The sequence below is a fragment of the Bactrocera dorsalis genome, chromosome 5, assembly GCF_023373825.1.
Source record: "Bactrocera dorsalis isolate Fly_Bdor chromosome 5, ASM2337382v1, whole genome shotgun sequence".
NCBI lineage: Eukaryota > Metazoa > Arthropoda > Insecta > Diptera > Tephritidae > Bactrocera > Bactrocera dorsalis.
The window spans coordinates 36,804,279-36,824,807 of NC_064307.1; the positions used below are offsets into that span (position 1 = coordinate 36,804,279).

Sequence of the window (20,529 nt, forward strand, 5' to 3'; positions counted from 1 at the left end):
ATATTTTGTGTAGTCCCATATGATGCCGTTTCCCCTTATAAAATAAGATAGATATAGTAGAGATGTACATGAGGGTATGAGTGCGTCATGAAGATATGCTTAAAGAGTACACCGAAAATATTATTTAATTCATTAAAAATAGTTGTGTTTCGTGCAAAGTCGAGAAATGCTATTGAATAATGAAATAAAAAATCTTAGAACAACTAAATATGCGTTGAAAGCAGTTGTCCATCCCCGCATGGTGTTCGTGCTTAGATAAGCGAAAAGGTTTATATGCCCTCTCTTGGTGAATATATTCTTTTTTGGGTCATCCATGTTCTTCTAATTTTACATTTAAGCCTACCTCCAATATTTTCCAATTCAAAGCAATATATTAGTTTAGTTAAAGGAAAAGAACCGAAGATAAATATATACCACAAACTCAACAAAAAATCTGATTTGGTAGTACCGAAGCTAGAATACCTTTTGTAATTAAAAAGTTTTCATACAGGAAGTCTCTGCGGTTTCCTTTCGATTATTCTATAAACCAAAAAACAAGCCAAATTTAAATATTGCGTTAATTTTTGGACAACCTTTATTTTGTTTGAAGATGTAGCTTGTGTTCGTGTGTGTGCTTCTGGTGTTAGCTACGCCTGGTGGAGATATTTTATGACAAGCCGACAGCCTCCCTTCACATCAAGCAACAAAACATCGCCTAGAGTGTGGTTGTGCAATAATGGGATATAACCTCAATCCGATAAGCCGGGCGGGTGTTTCCCATAATGAAGATGCCGCTCCTATAGTTCTGCAGAAGTGCTTGTAACGGAGGGGATTAAGTGAATAAGTAAGTAAGTTTGTGTGTGTGTTGGTAGATTTTCGTACATATCAAACCGGAGATTGGAGATTATGCCAACGGTCACTTTGTGGTATAACAATGGGCACTTGAACTAAAATATAAAGTTAAATAACAAACTTGGCTGAAATGTTAGGCAGTGAGAGATTAGAATTTTAATAAATGCCTCTGGTTTAGGGATTTATTCTCTTCAAACATTCGTTCTAAAGTAACTCTCAGTTAATCTAAAAATCACAATAGTATTTTGAGAATGTAAAAATGAATACAGCTGATTCGCTCTTTCGAATGTAACACTTCTACTATATCGATATTTTGACATTTAATGATCTTAGTAATAGTCCAGCTGCCCTCGCTATTCGTCGAATTGATACTAATTTCGAGCACACATTTTCTGTACATAATGTTCAAGTGCCAATAAGACACACAACCGCTCGCAGAAATGAAAATATTGCTGTGGTTTAGGCAAGTGTTGGTGAAGACCGAAATTTGTAGATTTCAAGAAATTGTCCACCCCAACAACATGGCGGATTTTGAGAAAGGATTTGGCCTTGCATCCGTGTAAATTGCTGTCACTTAGGAATTGAAGCCATTGAATCACTGAGCCTCGAGAATTTGCTGATTTTACCTAGAAACCACTTGAAAACAATAACGATTTTTTAAGAAAATCATCTTTAATATAAACAGATCTGTCGATTTTGTTGCGAAGATAATCCACAAATTATTCATGAACAACTTCACATTTACCTACATTGGCGGTTTGGTATGGTTGTTGGTCTGGTGGAATTATCTGTCGTATTTCTTTTGAAATGAAGCTGGTGACACAGTTACAGTCAATGAGGAGCGGTATAGATCGATGATAATCAACTGTTTATGACCGCAATTGGAAGAAGTTGAACTTGTTAACATCTGGTTCCAAAGACTTAGGGCTACGGGCGATACGGCACGTGAAACACCCAAATAAAAAGTTTGGAAATTCCATTATTTGACATTGAATGGCCTCGAAGAAGTTGTGCCTTGACACCATTAGACCACTTCTTCAAAAATATTAAAATATATGTTTTAAAGTATCTAACAAAGTACTAAAGTATCTAATTTTTAGCAGAATTGAAATTTTTGCTTGATAACATTTACTATATATACCGAATAACTGCATTTCTGGAGCAAATATCTAAATTAATATTTTGTAAGGTTAAATAGTTCTTAGCAAATACAACGTAGTTTCTTATGGTTTTCGAAACATGTGTAAAAATGCGATTTGACTCATTTAAGGTTGACACAACACAGCCACCAATTGTTGGTCATGATTTGCATCATTTTTCTGAACACAAACTTCACAATGAGCCAGCCAAAACATTAATTTGCGAAATAATAAGCACCCTAATGCACGCGTACTATATACAACATATTTTTTAGAACGTGGAAATCAGTTTAACACAAATACGAGATTTTCGCATGAAATCCATATAATGCGATGATAGACTCGAATGCTTGGAAAAATCACCAATGAAATTCTGAGAAGGCAATTTTTTGTCGAAAAAAACAACTGCGGCTGGGCAAACTCTATCACATCGTTGATATGAACCTCTGCGAGGAGTGCTTGGTATTGAAAAATATTAAAATGTTGTTGGTCCTAAGTCATACTTGAAATTGTAGAGTTTATACGAACATAAATCAGCAATTTAATAAACAGTAAAATTGTTCAAATTACTACATATGAAAATATGCTCAGGAATAATTTTTACAATCAATTTATTCTTATAATTTAGTATTTCAAGTAAAAAATGTTTCACAAAGTAAAAAAAGCTTAATCAGCTTAAAACATTAAACAATTACTGATAAAAAACATTAATGACATCACAATATAAAAATACTTGATGTAAGTCATTATTCGTAAAAGAGCAAAAAAAAAAATAAATAAATAAATACCTACTAATAGTTTCAAACGCTTTAAAGAAACTCCTATAAATTCCTATATATTAATCACTTTAAAATGTTTTGTTAAAGTATACTGCTATGAGCAAAAGATTGTAAGACTTTGTTCATAATTTAAAAGTTCTTAAATAATTCTTCAAAATGTAAATCGTCCCCCACAAAAAAAATCCCCCCTAGCTCTAGTACACTTATACCAACGTTTTTTCCAATTCTCGAAATAGTTGTTAAAGTCAATTACTGGAATACCCTTCGATGCGCGTAGCGATTCAGATTTAGTATCTTCAATTGACTCAAAACGGTTTCTCCGAAGCGGCTCTTTGAGTTTGTTGAATTGCCAAAAGTGCCGCGGAGCTAGTATATGACCATGCATTATCGTCGGCCCCTAATTCCGGCCTCTTTTTACGTATAGCTTTGCGCAAACGACGCATAACACTAGTTATGCATAATAGTATTCCTTGTTTTCCATGAGGAAGGAAATCGGAGTGTACCACACTTCGATAATCGAAGAAAAGCGTTAAAATAACATTAATTTTTGAACTGCCGGCTCGATCGCTAGTAATAATACATGTCATCCTGGTAGTCGAAAAGCATAGTGTTACAGAGGTTAAGGCGACGCTGTTTTCGAAAAAATTTAGTGATTTTGGAATCAATCGCGCTTTTATTTTTTTTAGACCTTTCAAAATGCTTTTCACAGATCTTTTCGATATACGTACAATGCTAGTAATACCTCTGACTATTGTGTCATGTAAAAAATTGCAAAACACAGGTAACCTATGAGTGAAAGGGCTATGTGCCGCACACCATTGTAGATTGTTGAGGGTAGAAACACCAAGTCTGTTATTGAAGTATAACGAGAGGCAATAAAACAAAAAAATATAGAGCTCATAGAAATGAGAGGAAAAGCTGCAAAATTTAATAAAACCTCAGCAAAAAGAGGGAAAGCTATTTGAAGGAAGTGGTTAAAGCCAGTACAGGTCAAGAGAGCTTTTATTGTGAAGCAGGATATTTAAATTCGGAGAAATTTTCAGTTTATTTAATTGGAAGCGTTTGAATATTAAATTACGCATAAAGAATTTAGCAACTTATGAAATAGCAAAAATTTCTTTTGATAAGCTTAGTTACATAGCTAGGGATTTAAATTCATACTTATTGCATTAGCTACCAAGTGGTAAAGGGATGATTGTTGCTGGAATACTGTTTATTCATTTTCATATTTTCACTAGCCTACCACAGAGTAATAATGTTAGACAAAACACATATCCTTATAATGTTTAGCTCAAAATTATAATTACGAACAATACTTACTTCCATAGAAGTTTCTTCCTCAATTTTAATATTCCTGAAATAAATATTGTATTGAAATTTTTGGTAGTACTTTTACTACTTGTATATGTATGTTATAAATATTACATTCCTAACATTTCTATAATGCACGCCTTTGGCCATGCACATGTGGTTCTAATGTTTGTATAAAATATTTGTATCCGTATACATATGTACATACGTATGAGTATAGTATACTGTACCTTGAACATAGAAATGTTAAGAGTATCTACCAGTATGTACCGGGTTTGTATTGCTAACTCAAGCTGTGCAAATACCATCGAAGTAGACGAGTGTTCACATGTTTATGCAATATGTTGCATGTGCGATTGTAGGTAAATATTTTAAAACAAGCATGTTAACATATATAGAAAGCACTTCATGCAAATATGTTGATAATTAAATATTTGGGAAAGTTGTGTTTTGGACACCTGCGGCTGTGTGAAGTCAGCATTTATTTTGCGTATTTATTGTGGGTCAACTACAGGTAAAGGGGGTATTCTACTACAGAAATCAAATTTTGGGCAGTTTTTTGAATTTTATTAAAAAAACCAAAAATATTTTTACTATCCATTTTGTATGGTGTTTTTATTGATATCTTAAGAATACAGAAAAAAATTTCACAAAAAAATATTAAAAATTAAAATAATTAGTGGGGGTGGGGGGAGACAGGTGTAAAAAAAAATGGCGCATGCTGGTGACATTGATCCTGACTCTCCTGGTGGTCTGAAAAAAAAATCAAAAGAAATTCTTAATCAGTAAGGATGCTGTTATAGTCCTTACCTCAGGGTACGAAAAATTTCATTGAAAAATGGCGACTGCCTGAAAATAAAAATCATATAAAGATAAAGGACAAAGGATTATATAAAGAAGGTTCACACAAAATTTCAAGTAAATCGGTTGTATAGAACTTGAGATAATGCCGGTACCGTGTGGAAAAAAAGTAGTTTCGAGAAAAGCGCGTTTAAAAAAGTGAGTCTACCTACCTACCGGGCTAGGTACTGCGTCACTAAAGTAACTGTAGCTCTTAAAATAATTTTTATTTTTAAAAATCCTTTGGAGGATATGTTCTTAAGGGTCTAAACTTTAAATATATGATTAAAAAAAATCGAATTTTTCAAAATTCTAGAGTAGAAAGAAAGAAAGGCGAAAGCTTGTTTGCTTTGCTTTGGTTTTCAATGTTAAAATTCGATCAGAAAAATATTGATTTTGCATAATTTTTTTCTGTGATTCTATAAATTCTAATTTTTATTATACAAATCTATAAAAGTTACGGACAAAAATAACGCGGAATTTGCCTTTTCATACTTATTTATGCTTCAATTACATATGTATTTAAATTAAGAATGCCCACATAGATAAGAGAAACTTTTTCCTTTTTTTTACAATAATATAATGGTTCTGCCCTACGCCGATACTTGTATACATATATAAAGGGTGATTTTTTTGAGGTTAGGATTTTCATGCACTAGTATTTGACAGATCACGTGGGATTTCAGACATGGTGTCAAAGAGAAAGATGCTCAGTATGCTTTGACATTTCATCATGAATAGACTTACTAACGAGCAACGCTTGCAAATCATTGAATTTTATTACCAAAATCAGTGTTCGGTTCGAAATGTGAAAATCCGCTTTTTTATCGACAAATTTTGTTCAGCGATGAGGCTCATTTCTGGTTGAATGGCTACGTAAATAAGCAAAATTGCCGCATTTGGGGTGAAGAGCAACCAGAAGCCGTTCAAGAACTGCCCATGCATCCCGAAAAATGCACTGTTTGGTGTGGTTTGTACGCTGGTGGAATCATTGGACCGTATTTTTTCAAAGATGCTGTTGGACGCAACGTTACGGTGAATGGCGATCGCTATCGTTCGATGCTAACAAACTTTTTGTTGCCAAAAATGGAAGAACTGAACTTGGTTGACATGTGGTTTCAACAAGATGGCGCTACATACCACACAGCTCGCGATTCTATGGCCATTTTGAGGGAAAACTTCGGACAACAATTCATCTCAAGAAATGGACCCGTAAGTTGGCCACCAAGATCATGCGATTTAACGCCTTTAGACTATTTTTTGTGGGGCTACGTCAAGTCTAAAGTCTACAGAAATAAGCCAGCAACTATTCCAGCTTTGGAAGACAACATTTCCGAAGAAATTCGGGCTATTCCGGCCGAAATGCTCGAAAAAGTTGCCCAAAATTGGACTTTCCGAATGGACCACCTAAGACGCAGCCGCGGTCAACATTTAAATGAAATTATCTTCAAAAAGTAAATGTCATGAACCAATCTAACGTTTCAAATAAAGAACCGATGAGATTTTGCAAATTTTATGCGTTTTTTTTTTTAAAAAGTTATCAAGCTCTTAAAAAATCACCCTTTACATTAAACCGATTTATTGCAAAGGCAAAGTTGATGGTGAGTGCACGAGCTAAGAATGGCAGCAGTTGTAACACCGCCGCCACACCACTAAACGGTTGCTTGAACTTCCATATACCTATTTCTTAATTATAATATTTAACAACTCGGCAACAGTAAATAAAATAGCTTAAATAAATCACAGCAGGTCTCAAAGTTTCCGCCATTTTACTGACAGCAAATTTCATGACGTTGCACGACATAACAACTTTTATTTCCGGCGGAAAAGCGCTTTTTGTCGCACACCTATGAATCTACACTAATATAGCCTAAATGGCTGAGGGTGCAAAGATCTTATAAAAGAGGGCGGCAAGTGTATGGCAATGTGACATAAAAAAAGAACGAGAAAGAAAACCTCAGCAAATAAGCTGAAAAGCGAGAATTAAAGAAAGCGGATTCCGGAAGTGCAAAAGGAAGTCGACATCTTTGTGAAGTTCAACGAGGCTTGCATATTTTTAAGCGTTTATGGAATTATATCTTAAACAAAAAGAACAAGAGCTTAATAGCTTACCGCTGGTTTGAATGTATTCTGGTAAACCGAAAAACTTACAGCCATGTCATATACATTGTGACCAAAAATTGTAAATAAAGCAGAAAATATTTAATAATTCATCAATATTTATTTTGTCGCCCTCAAAGTAAGCCCCACCAGATGTAATACATTTACGCCCACGATCCTTCCCGTAATCGAAACACTTCTCATACGCACTTTTTGAGTTGGCCTTCAGCTTTTTCGGCGATTTTTGTTTCATCTCTTCGATTGACAGAAAACGGATTCCACGGAGCGGCAATTTCAATTTGGAGAAGAAGAAAAAATCACATGAAACCAAATCTGATGTACACGGCGGTTGATTGATGATATTCATTGGGTTTTTGGCTTTAAATTCGGTAACGATCGTGACTCGATGAGAAGTATCATCGTGTAACATTGATGATATGTTCTTCCACAATGAGCAGTTATATTTCTCTCTATGAGCTTATCGGATTCGCAAGGTCAAGCTTGTCCATAGATACCGGTTTACTGTACTCTTTTTAAAAATAATTATTCTTTATCGGGACAAGTCGATAAAAAAAATAGTTGTGTATTACTCAAAATTTACTGTTCCGTGACAAGTCTAGTTTTTCTACAAAAAATGCACCTATTTTCTTGGAAGCTTTCATCAGTGAGCAGCTTTGTTGGATTCGGCTCATTTTTAAAACACACACAGTGAATTCTGCTTGCTTCCGGAATCATACGCATAACACTATGCCTCATCAGTCACATTGTTATAAATATGTTTCGCAGCACTGCCATCGTATTTTGTTAACATTTCTCTCGACCAAACGACATGCCTTTTTTTTTGAGTGATTGATAAATATTGCGGGATCCGGCGTGAACAATCTTTTTTACAGTCAAATGTTTAAGTGAAAGAAACTTAATAAAGTTCATCGATGCGATTTAATTCCATTTTTTGGCTGATATGAATATTTTAAGTTACTGTAAATAACACAAGTAACGTAAAATTGGTCTTGGTATGTACATACAACACGAAAAATGTAAAATTTTACGATAAAGTTTTTTGTTGCCAGATTGCAAAAGTGCGGTTACCAAATCCCGAAATACCTACGTGGTATCGAACCATTATTTATTCGTATCCGATAAAGTTAAAATTACAAGCTTACCGCAACAAAGCCTCACCCATCACAGTTATCAACAATACATTCAGTATTAGAACTGACTAGCCTATGGCATAATTGTGATGGCACAAATAAATGGTCTCCCGCATAGCTTTAAATTAAGCCAACCTCCGTAATAAACTATTAACTATTATACGTACGGCTGGCTCTGTAAGATTTACTGATGCATATTTTACGGAATTTAAACTTCGGAATGTAATTGAAACCTTTTCTTTCTGATTTGAAATATTTTATAAAGAAGTCAATAATATATTTATGTATGCGCTATGTACAATAAATAGCGTATATAAATTTTTCTTAATGCTAAATATCCAAAATTAGCACTTGAGAAGGAATATTAATATCCTTAGCTTTTACTTTCTTAATATTCGTATCAAATAAACTGACAATTATACTATAGTATGTATACTTGTTCGGTATTCTAAACAAAAATTCGAAAAATCAAATGGTGAAAAACGTGACGTGGCTCTAAACGATACAGTCCTAAAGTACAACGGAAAATTACGTGATGAGGCGCCATTGACACAGCGATGCTGCGACGAAATCATTTTGGTTTGAATTTTTCTGACGGTACTCGTATCATCATCATACGCGTATTTTGTTGTTCGTTTCTCTCTTTATTTATTCATCAATATAATCCCTCCTTGACTTGTGTCATCTTTTTTTCCAATCTTCGAAGCAGTTATGATATGTACATTTTGGTATGCTCTTTAGCTGTCTCAGCAATTTTTCTGGCCTTGGCTTCCTTGACTCTTTCTTTGAGACGATTGGAGGGTTTTGATGTCATAACTATATCCGTCAAATTCATTCCACAATTCCTATGCTCAAGCGACGGGTTTTTAGTAAAACTTTAGCAATTTTGAAACGAACTTCGCTACCACACGGTTCATGCCCAAAATTTGCAAAAAAATTTCCTGGCATGAATTAACTCCGTATTCCGATCTCTTCAGCAACTGTTCTAATAGTGACTCGAAGATTATTTATAGAAAGTACATGGAAGTCTGAATCTCACCCTTGCTGAGAGATCCCACTTAGACTGCTATGTATAAAAAATTATGTATTTGGGTATCAGATAACGGTAAAAACGCCTTGAACCTATTCCTATTTCCCTTGGCTGTTGAAAAGTATGCATCCGAGATCCTTTTACCTTGATCTACCAAATGAAGGATACTCGAGGAGTAAGTGTTGAAGCAGCTGGCATCATGTAAAATATTTTATCTTACTGCATGAATTCCGATCGGACAGTATCGAGACAGAATTCCTACTACATCGAGATATGTGAAACCTGCTGAGTGCAAAGAGTTCCCTGGATCTTCCCCTGGACCTGCTAATATTTGAACAGCGCTTGCTGATTTGGTCTGGGTCAAGTAGTAAACCACAAAAAGCTAGAGAAGCCCTTACTCGTTTCGTGATAATTACTTTAGCGAGACAAACAAGTTTTGATATATATATTTACATAAGGGCGTGTGCCATGTTTCCTCTGAAGTATCAATTGTTGCTCTAAAACATTTCTTCTTCTTCTTTACTAACGTAGACACCGCTTACGTGATTATAGCCGAGTAATTCGTTTTCCATGGTCGTCATAAATAGGGGGGTCACTGATTTGAGACTTGTTGTTCCTTTTCATTGGTGTGCTTTTTTTACGAGGCGGGTCCCAAACCCAGCGCTCAATCCTGCGGAGGGGATGTTTCGCCTTCTCACTTTAGCTCGCCTTTAAACAAATATTCTTAGGCTACCCAGAGGATACTTGATCACAGACCGGAAGTCGTGAGCTGCTTGAGTCATATGTGAAAAAATCGTTTCTGGCCACTCCCAAGTAAATGGCGTGAACTTCTACACATGACTCCATCCTCCCTCTAAACCATTAACCCAATCCAATTTACAACTTCGAAAAAAGAATATTCTTTCAGAAATTGTCAAACCTGATCTTGCCATTTTTTCCATTACATCATGCCCCTAAAAGTTTTGCTAAGGACAGGCATATGGTTTCCGTACACCAATGTGTAAATTAATAACTTTTGTGATTATTTTATTTGTTAATGATATGCCTCGGTTGCACCGGTTGAGTTACTTTGCAGAACTGGCCACATAAATCTAAGTAAACTTAAACTGAGCCTAATGTAAACCCATTCGCTAATGCAAACGTGACGGTGTTTAGTTTCTTTCCGCTGTTTGCTTTAAGATGAAGCGACAAGCGAGTTTTGCAACCAGCGTGAGTATAGAAATTCGCTGATTCAAGCCGCGCATGAGTTTTTCTGTTGCACTACAATAAAAGCTCAGGTTACAATTACCAGCATAATGACACACATGGTGTTGTATAAGTTTTACACTCATCGTCTGATGAAAAAAAATGAAAAACATAAATTCATAAATCAAAATTCTAAAGCCAAAAATTTGAGATATTACATTATATATATGAGGAAGAAAAATAAATGTTTTAGTCTTGCAATATCGACATTAGAAGAACAGCGTCTTATACAAGAAAAATGACAAGCGATACTGTGGCAGAAAGGCTTAAAGCTTTTGACGTGTTCATGCAATCCATCGTAGTCCATTACACACAGCACACAATTTCAATGGTTTGTGGAACGCTATTGTAGTACTCTATTTGATTTGGAAAAAAATAAAACAGTTAGAGCTATTAATTCTCGGCTTAGTTATGTTATTTTAAAGGTTTTCAATTATCGACATTTTGCGCGCGTGGCAATGCACTGATCACGCCCATCTGCAATAAAAACGTCTCATTAGCTAGAAAAAACCATTATATAATATAATTGCAACATGTTGTGACAGTACTCATATAACAACGGGTTTTGCATTTCGCAAACGCTAATAACAGGTAATAATGGAACAGCTATAATTTGCATTTTTGTGCAAAAGTGCGCTGTAATAACTAGATGAGCTCCAACAAATATCATTTTAGAAGGTAAATTCATTATAAACAAGTAAGGAAGGGCTAAGTTCGGGTGCAACCGAACATTTTATACTCTTGCAAATTGCAAGAATCAAAGCCATGGAAATATTTAAAGGTGAAAAACCAATCATATAGAGTAAAGTCAGTCGGATGTTTGAAAATCTTGATATTACTTATTTAAGGGCTAGGCCAAGTTTTCGCTTAAATTTGTCTATTTGAAGCACATAGTTACATTGTTATGAGTAAAACATGCTCTCTTATTTTCATTAGGATAAGTCACACATTGATCGATATATGTGGTACAAAGTCACCCGGAAGTTCGCACAGCTTTGTATTGAGCATACCAGGTGATTTCCAAAGTAAATAGGACTTTTTGAATCTAGTGCCTTCTGATGGCGCCATCTATATGTCGACTGGTGCGATAAGCCCAAATTGAAAAGTAAAACAAGAAATCCGTCCCCAAATAAGGAAGGACAGAACAACAATTTCTCAAAACTTGCCACTAGATTATTTCGGAATTTCACAAGGAAGACAGATACTGCGGTGTAGTTGTGAGTACCCTTCTAGGAAGATAAACAAATATAATTCTACACCTAGAGCCAAATTACAGTAAATTTTTAAATTAGTATGCACACATTAACGGTAATAATTCTTTTATTCTGAAGACGAATTCAAACACAAGTATTTTCCATGATGAATCACCATGATGAACTTTATCTAAAGTAGTGCCTGGAAATTCCCGATCTGTGAGCTGCATTAATTATTTCGTGCTTTTTCTTTCTAAAGTCGAATTTACTTATTCTCAAACACTAAAAAAAAATCCAAAAAAACTAGCGGAGATATGCTAGGATTATGTATGAAACCACGACAAAAATTGATGCAATCGAAAAAAATTGCTCAGCAAAGAAACGCTATATGAGAATCTGAGCAGCAATCCATTCTTCTGGTTGGCAATATTGTGATACCTTAGTGATATTAAGGTGGCATAACATTATTCAAAGTATGGCTTGGTAACAGAAATCAGTCTGTTCAGCCTTAAAGAGAGGGAAGAGGACACTGATGAATGTGCAAATCCAAAGTATAAATGATGCTCATTGTCTTTTTGACATCAAAGGCATCATCCAAATTTATTCCTCCTGAGCAAAACGTTAATGCCAAGTTTTACGTGGTAGTCCCCAAGAGACTCACACGAAGGGTCAGTCAGTTGGGTCCAACAAGATATCGCAGCCGATTGGAAGTTGTACCGCGACAACGTCCCGGCTTACGCCGCCTTTTTTGTAAACAGCTACCTAAGCAAAGCCGGCATCCCAACTTTTCCGCAGCCACCCTACAGCCCAGATGTAACCCCCTTGTTTTTGTTTCCTTGCCTGAAAAGCCCGCAGAAGAAGCCTATTTTGAAAGTTTTTAACAAATTGTAACAATTGATTCAATACATATTTTTAAATCCGCTCAGTCCTATTACTTTCCTGTTAAACCCTGTAAGTGCGTACATTTCCCATTTGTCCCACTTAACTCTTTCAAATCAAAGTTTAAGACTAAAATTTTTAAAATTGCACACCACATACCGCTAAAAAGAAGAGTCATATAATTAAATAATTTACCGTTACAATTCTCCTTGTATTTGCTAATGTCTACATTTTAGTCTTACGTAGCAAATAATAGTTCAAAGTAGGAAAACTACAATTAGCTAGAAAATTATATTAGCATTGGAAGATTATTCACACATACAGACAATTCAAACTTTGGAATAAGTCAAAGGATAACTAAGGGCATGCAAGCTCGAATGCGATCGTTTTGTGTAAACTCGACATAAGTTAAAGGATGATTCTTAAAATTTTTATGGGAACCCAATTATGACATAAACTTAGCAAAAGCTTATGCTTAAAAATATAAATAAGACGTTCTAACTGTGCTGAGGTAGACCTTATTATTCTTTAATATCTCTCTGTTATTCGGAAAATATATTCACAGCGAAAGAGAAGGACATTAGTCAATATTGCCATTATATGTCATCGAACTTTACAAGTTTTTATTGAAATATTGGCAATTTCTATCACAGATTGTTGTGCACTGGCTTAGAAAAGCTCGTCCGACTTATTAAACAGTAATACACTGCCAATATGTATATATAAATAGCGGAATACACAATTTCTTTCAACAGTTAAGATAAAGTGTTGAACTTAAGTGCGTCTTATACAAAGTTTAAGTAAAAACAATTTACAAACTATGTACAGCATAAGTGAAATGAAGGAGTTGAGAACTCGCAATCATTGGCGAATAAGAGAATTGAAGAGAATTTCATATATAATCGGTATTAATCTGAATGCTCAAACGAAGTGCAAAAGATGGTGGCGAATGTGAGTTTATCCGGCGAGTAAAATATCTTAATTAAAATATTCGTAAATTTCAATGCTAATAAGAGATTCCTGATTGTCGCTGTCATCCTTAAAAAGAGTGTCTGAGTAAAATTTTAGCGCACTAGACGCAAGTATGTAACATTTCGAAAAACGAAGAGGAGTCGGAAAGTTTAGTCACGGTGCTCACAAATTTCGACTTTTGAGTTTATTACTTTTCAGATCAGTTATCTGTTATTATTTTTATTTCAATAGTAACACGTTTTCAGTACTTATGTTACTCCTAAGTTACCAGAAGTAGTCTACTTCTAAGTTATAAGTGTCAGCAGTGACGCAAGGTTCTCACGATTTACTTTTTTTCGTGAAATATTTTGTTTTTATTTATTTCCTTACTTAATCCGTCAATATAATTTTTACGGATATTCTATCAATCCAAAATACATAAAAAACTAATTTTTGTGCTTAACTACTGTTATTTGAAAGCTTCTTTTCAAGATTTCTTGAAGAAATAATTATACTTTAAAAATGATTTCGGGCAAGCAACACCACAACTGGCTTGTCTAACTTCAATAGCCCCAATTTCCAACCACCATGTTAGTGTGGCGTGCGCCAGCAATAAGGCGACAAATAGTCTATTCCAAGGCGTCAATTGTCTCGGGCTTATCTGCGCCGATAGTACAGAGGTATGTCATGATTCCCACTGCCTATAGAATACACCTAAAATTGATATTTTGAGAATCAAACTTCTTCGCAACAATGTCTAGTTTCTTATCATCACTCCAAATGCGACAATTTTGTAACTGAGCTACATCACTGTTTTTTTCGAGCCACTATTACGGTAATAAATTTTCAGGAATTGTAAACTTTGTTCATGGTAAGTCTTGTCATTATAAAATAGCGAACTGAGTATAATGTGAGCTGCAACACCATTCAAAAAGACCAACACCGAAAAACGTATTGCATCATTGGAAACTACATATCCGAAGAAATGCCCATTGTAGGCAAATTTTCGCTAGTCACAATATTAATTGTCATATGTAAACACATAGTACATAGAAAATATCTCGGCATACAAAGTTCCAAATTCATTTCACTTTTCCAAAAAGATGAAAGTAATAATTTTCCAATGAAACAAACTTAATAGTGTCTAGTTCTGACGATATAAATATCCTCGCAACATACTGACAATGTTCTATTGAAGTATGTATTCTGGTAAAAACGAATTGATATTTGGAATTTTTTCAATCGAACTACTTAATTTCTTTTGGTTTCAAATTTGGACACGCCTTTTCCAACATTTATGTAACATATAACGTATTTGGACTGCTAATGTTATATAAACGTCATAATAAATAATTATTTTTCCTTTTTGCCAGCATCAATATTCTGTTCATAATTGCAAGTTGTATTGCTCTATATCCGCATTGGTTAATGATAAAACAAGCAGAAGGTGATATTCCATTGATAGCTGAGGTAAGTAAAAATAACTTGATATGCTATACATACTTATATAATATTTACCTTATTTATAATAAAATTCTTCTGTTTTTTGATTCAATAATTCTCAAAGTTTTTAATTCGTGCAAGTTTTAGTTAATTAATTTCTTTGACTATGGAACTGTTCCAGGTAGTAGGCGAAGAGTTAGCAAATACCACTTTGAAGGGAAATTACAAACAAATTTTTAATAGAAAACTTATATAACGGGTGGGCCATCTAACGTTTTAAATTTGAATTATCTATATTTCGACATTGGAAACGTCAAATACCATTCGGACAGTAACAGATAATCAGTAAAAAGTCTAAAATTTACGAAATAGGTCGCTCACTATTCTACAGTTCGCAGATTGGGCAGAAGATCGTTTGACTGAGGATGGTCAATTTTACCGAAAAATCATCTTTTCGGACGAGGCTCATTTCCACCTCGATGGTTATGTTAACAAGCAGAATGGTCGCATTTGGGGCACAAAAAACCCACACGTAATCGTCGAGAAGCCAATGCACCCAGCACGAATCACTGTATGGTGCGGATTTTGGTCTGGGGGAATCATCGGCCCATTTTTCTTCGAAAATGAAGAAGCTGTAACCATCAATGGTGAGCGATATCGCGAACCGAACCGAATTTTTCTTCAAGCAACCTGAAGAGGAAGACTTGGACAACATTTGATTCCAGCAAGACGGCGCTACCTGCCATACAGCGAACGCTACACTCAATCTTTTACGCCCTATCTTCGAAAATCGCATAATCAGCAAAAGAGGTGATGTGAATTGGCCTCCCAGAAGCTGCGATTTTACTCCATTGGACTATTTTCTGTGGGGAGCTGTTAAAGATAAATGTTCGGCCAACCATCCAGAAACAATTCAAGATCCAAAGTACGAGATTTCAGCTGCTGTAGCTGCCATAAGGCCTGAAACCATCGAGAAAGTACTTCAAAATTGGATGGATAACCAGTGGGGCACCCTCATAGTTGAATATAATCGAGTTGGATCTCCATAAGTGTCTTGCGTACTAGCACTGTATCAAGAAACCCCGCGTGCGTTTATCAGACGCTAGTCGACGACCCACTTCTGTGTAACTGCAAGTTCGGCTTGGCCTAGAGCAGAACCCAACAGATCGTTTGAATTACTCGTCCTTAGCAAAGTTCTTCTTGCCACTACTGTAGCGGTTCTTATTGGATATTGTCCAATAGATATTAATGCGTTAAAAATCGAATCGGACGCAAGTCGTAGAAGTTGTCTGGAAGAAGGGTGAGGTGGAAATATCTAGGTAATTCTTCTTCCATTGACACGCCTTTGTAAGGCGTATGAAATGCATCGGCAGCTGAACCATAAGACATAGTCGAAACTGACATTAGCCGTCCCAACAAATTTATGATAGACTCAAAGCCCTTCGTCGATTTGTAAGGTCTTATTATATGTTTTATATTAGTTTTAAGTAACACAACGGGCCGAAGGCTAGAAGCTATTCAAGTGTGATCGCAGGTAAGATCGATTTCTCAAATAGATCCGAAACTAATTTTGCTAACAGGAAGCGGTATCTGTGTAAGTTACGGGTTTTCTGGCCTTAGAGGTCTTTTCTAATTGGCATTTGAAGCTCGAAAGTAAATTTTATAGTTTTGTAGCATTCTAAGAATGGGTCACGTAAAAGTATTGTTTGGCGACATTCCATTTTGAATAAAAACTAATAAATTACTTAACTTTGAAGACTTCTACCACAGCGCTGCAAACGACGACCGGCCTAATAAAAATGGCTTACATGTTGTTCACTCAGCATCGATTTCATAAACTGCTTCGGAAAGCTGAGACACATGAACTGCTGCAGGGAATCGAAATCTTTCAAACAGGTAAAAGTCTAATAGTAATGGATTAGCGTCACGTAAACAAAAATATAATTTTTTGCTAGATATGCCAATCAAAACCTCTCTGAAGAAGGAGATTAACTCAATTATGGAAATCAATTGGAAACAGGCGAGAGGACAGCTTCTGTTCACTTTGGGAACCTGCGTCTGCATTATGTCTAACTATTTCTTCTATGCATTCTTCAAAAACTTATATAATCATTTGAAAGGCACACCAAATTATGTGTATATTCTGCGTATGTGAATATTATCTTCATACAACTGCAGAACTCGATTAAATAAAATATATTTCTTATTTTAAACAGCTTTCACTGGCTATCCGATGTTTCTGCACAAAGAAATGGCCTCTCCGTATTATGCAATGGACATGTTTTTCGGTGCTTGCTCGCTTCTGGTCGCCGGCATGAGTAAGTCATACCCTAGCATATATGTGTGTGGGGGCAGATCCAAAGAAACTCTTTATTTTGGATAACATATTTTACAGGTGCTATTAGCTTCCAGGGTTGCTTTTTGGTGCTTTGTAAGCATTCCTGTGGACTGGTCCAGGTGTTATGTCTACTGTTGAAGAGATCCACCTCAACTCTGGTTCCAAAACCGCAACGTGTGGAATATTTGCGCTACTGCATAGTACAACATCAACGCACTCTTGAGTAAGACTTAAAGACACATATTTGTTTAGGGCGCAAAAGCTATTAGTTTCGTTCACTTAACGGTTATTTAAGGGAGCAACAAATAGTTGGGCTGAGTATATAAGGCTTTGATTATATCGATAACATATTGAAAAATCGTGATACGCCAAAAAAGTAGCAGGAACTGTCTCAACAAGTAGAGTATAGAGCGAAGCCCATACGAAGAGTAGATTATGTGAATTTCCTCAACCTTCTATACAGAGAACTCGAGGCTGTCCTTCTTGACTTAAGCGTAACATTTAAAAATCGCTCCGAAGGTGCAGCCATTGATAGTCAGTATAGAACCCATCATTGTGTGTAATCTCGTCTCTTTTAGCAAATCTTACTTTATATGAGAGAGAAGAAGCTAGATTTGAAGCGACTTTTCATACTGTCGAAATCGGAGATGGCTAAAAACGTTAGAAACGACAAAGAGAAAATCAATATCACAAAAGGAAACGAAATAGCTGCTGAAATTGCCGACACTATTGGCCGCTTGGCTACCGAACCAGCACAGAACTTGCATAAGCCGATACACAATGAAATTTACAAAAGGGCTGACAGATGAATCAGGATCGCGAAGATAATATTCAAGGACTCGAAAAGACTACAGGACGATTGTTGGTATAATCACAAATCACAATTTACTGGCATCACAGAGCCGTATGGACTTTACTAACGATGATGAATGTAGAAAGTATAGTGAGGTAGGCATGAGAGAGAGCCGGTAAGCCATTGCCTACATATTCAACATCATGCGGACATATGTAATACTGTTTTCAACCTTGGTACCAAATTTTTATTCCAAAAAATAGAGAAAAATTAACCTGTAATCGACAGAACCAGTGGGGAAGCCTATGAATTCACCGATAAACTAAATGTGAGACAGAACCAAAGCAGATTTTTTCTGCAGCGAAATGGGTGGACTTTAAGAAAAAAACTGGGTAAACATCATCTTTGAACCAATCATATAGCGAAAGAAGAAGATAAAAGGGCAGCATTTACAGAGGATGATGAGACGCTAAATCCTTATATCTATGAATGCCTGCCTTCAGTCGGCTGAGACGAGATATCTTTCACGGCTCCGAACACCCCAACTTAAAAGAGCAGTTAGGGTGGAAAATTAGATATTTTGTCAAATTCGCCGTGTTGTTTGTCAGTACTTAATTGGTTACCATTGGGCTACTCAATGGAATTAATAATCCTTAGATACGGCCGCCTGCTTACTATAAACCCCATACATTTTTTTCACAGTTTTTATTATTTTCTATACCATAAGCGCTTATTATTTCTTTCTAATTAAATTTTTTAAAAAATATACATATATGGATTTTAGGTTTATCAGTGAGGTCAATGAGCTTTTCAGACATATTTGTCTTTCCCAATTTCTTCATAGTCTGGCAATTTACGGCTTTGTACTCTTCGAGATGAACTTCGGCTTGGTAAGTGATATTGAAGTTGACAATTTCTTAATGTACTACATATACCATAAACACAATCCATCTCTCTATTTATATCTTATTGTAGGAATCAAATAAAATCACTTTTATTCGCATGTTAATGTATTTGTGCGCCGCTACAACAGGTGATTGCATGCACTACGTCAACGGACAGTTCCTTGCCAACGAGGTAATCGTCTAATATCCACAGTATGTACCATGCATAAAGATGTTTATATGCTTTCAGCTGGAAAAGGTTCCGTTAGCTTGTTATAACTGTGAGTGGTACCACGAAACAGATGCCTTTAAGAAGACATTGAGAATGATCATTATGCGCTCAAATAAAAAATTCTGTTTCCAAATATCTTGGTTCACAGTAATGTCCTTGGCTACATTGATGGGTGTAAGTTGATACAAAATGTACCTTGCTCTTCAACTATTCAAAATATACTTAAGTAAATTCATGGAAAACTGTATATAAAAACGCATTTACCAGCGAAAGTAGATCGATGGGATTATATATTTATATGATAATATTCGGCTCTAGTGTACAATTTCCCAACTGCAATAAGAACTTATTCGACATTTCATTGTAAAAGCAGCATCAACCATAGAAGCTATAGGTGCTCGAATACAATTAGTCTCCTCTAGCAAGCCAAGATCCTCAACTGCTCGATCTGATCATAGTGTACAAGAAATTAAAATAAATTTCTAGCTAATAGTAAAGCCAAGCAAAAACAACTTCTGAAAGATATGAAAGATTTATGTATCGCTTCCTTAAAACTACTTAAATGTCAATAATTTTGTTTTGTATTTCAGATATTCAAAGCGAGTGGGTCATATTTTGTACTACTTCGAGATATTGATGAAACTTGAAACGGTTTTATACAAAATACAAGTTTTATGCTTTATATTTTTAACCACTGTGTTTGCTTAAGTAATAATAAAAGTCTTGCACATTCTGACAAAAAAGCATCCGGAAATTGTTATTAAATTCCCCGAGTATATGATATTTAAAAAAAATTCATTTTTCTGAGTTGATAGGACTGTCCTATACAAATTAAGAGCGCGATTTATTAACCAGTTTGTTTACAGCAGCTGCTTAAGTCGAAACACCTCAGTAGCGCGTTGCGATTTTCACAATGGATAAATATATTAAATTTTAGATTAGATTTTTCTCAAATTTTGTATTTCTAACAAAATTTCGTGTGCGAAACTGTTCAAATATTGGAAAAGGCTAACAACGTTGATTCAGTTTTACCTAAAGCACAAGCCTGCGAGGTACAAAACCTTCAAAGACGGACGAGAAATTGTTGATGACATGTCTCGTTCTGGACGATCTTCGACCTCTTTAATTGGGCACCAAGGAAGACAAGTACTAAGTTGGTGCCAGATATATTAATGTACACTTAAGTTACAGCTTGCATGGACGTTCTATTATTTAAGAGTGTAAACTTTTCGGTTGATCCGAAAGTTCCTTACTTACTTTGGTGGCGTTGTATTTTAAAAACAAGAAATGTTTATTCAACTGGGAGAAAAGAAATACAAATTATTTTTTTTATTGCGTCCTGGTTTTGAACTTGTAAATAAGTACTAGGGTTTCGCCGAAAAAATTTATT

General features: G+C 35.4%; 1 protein-coding gene across 1 annotated transcript; it reads left to right on the plus strand.

Annotated features, from left to right (window-relative positions):
- The first annotated feature begins 13,238 nt into the window (after nt 1-13,238).
- LOC125775341 (odorant receptor 63a-like) lies at nt 13,239-19,885 on the plus strand. The gene is made up of 10 exons (XM_049459472.1): nt 13,239-13,449; nt 14,823-14,919; nt 16,650-16,788; nt 16,848-17,039; nt 17,109-17,210; nt 17,288-17,453; nt 18,808-18,913; nt 18,999-19,100; nt 19,158-19,313; nt 19,730-19,885. The coding sequence occupies exons 1-10, from the start codon at nt 13,319-13,321 to the stop codon at nt 19,784-19,786; spliced, it is 1,248 nt and encodes a 415-aa protein (XP_049315429.1). The 5' UTR covers nt 13,239-13,318; the 3' UTR covers nt 19,787-19,885.
- The last annotated feature ends 644 nt before the right edge of the window (nt 19,886-20,529 follow it).

What these genes read in the sequence shown, in the direction of transcription:
- LOC125775341 (XM_049459472.1), top strand. Translation starts at nt 13,319, where the DNA reads ATGTACAGCATAAGTGAAATGAAGGAGTTGAGAACTCGCAATCATTGG. An exon ending in AATCGAAATCTTTCAAACAG is followed by an intron (nt 16,789 to 16,847) that starts GTAAAAGTCTAA and finishes ATTTTTTGCTAG; the next exon opens with ATATGCCAATCAAAACCTCT. An exon ending in AAATTATGTGTATATTCTGC is followed by an intron (nt 17,040 to 17,108) that starts GTATGTGAATAT and finishes TATTTTAAACAG; the next exon opens with CTTTCACTGGCTATCCGATG.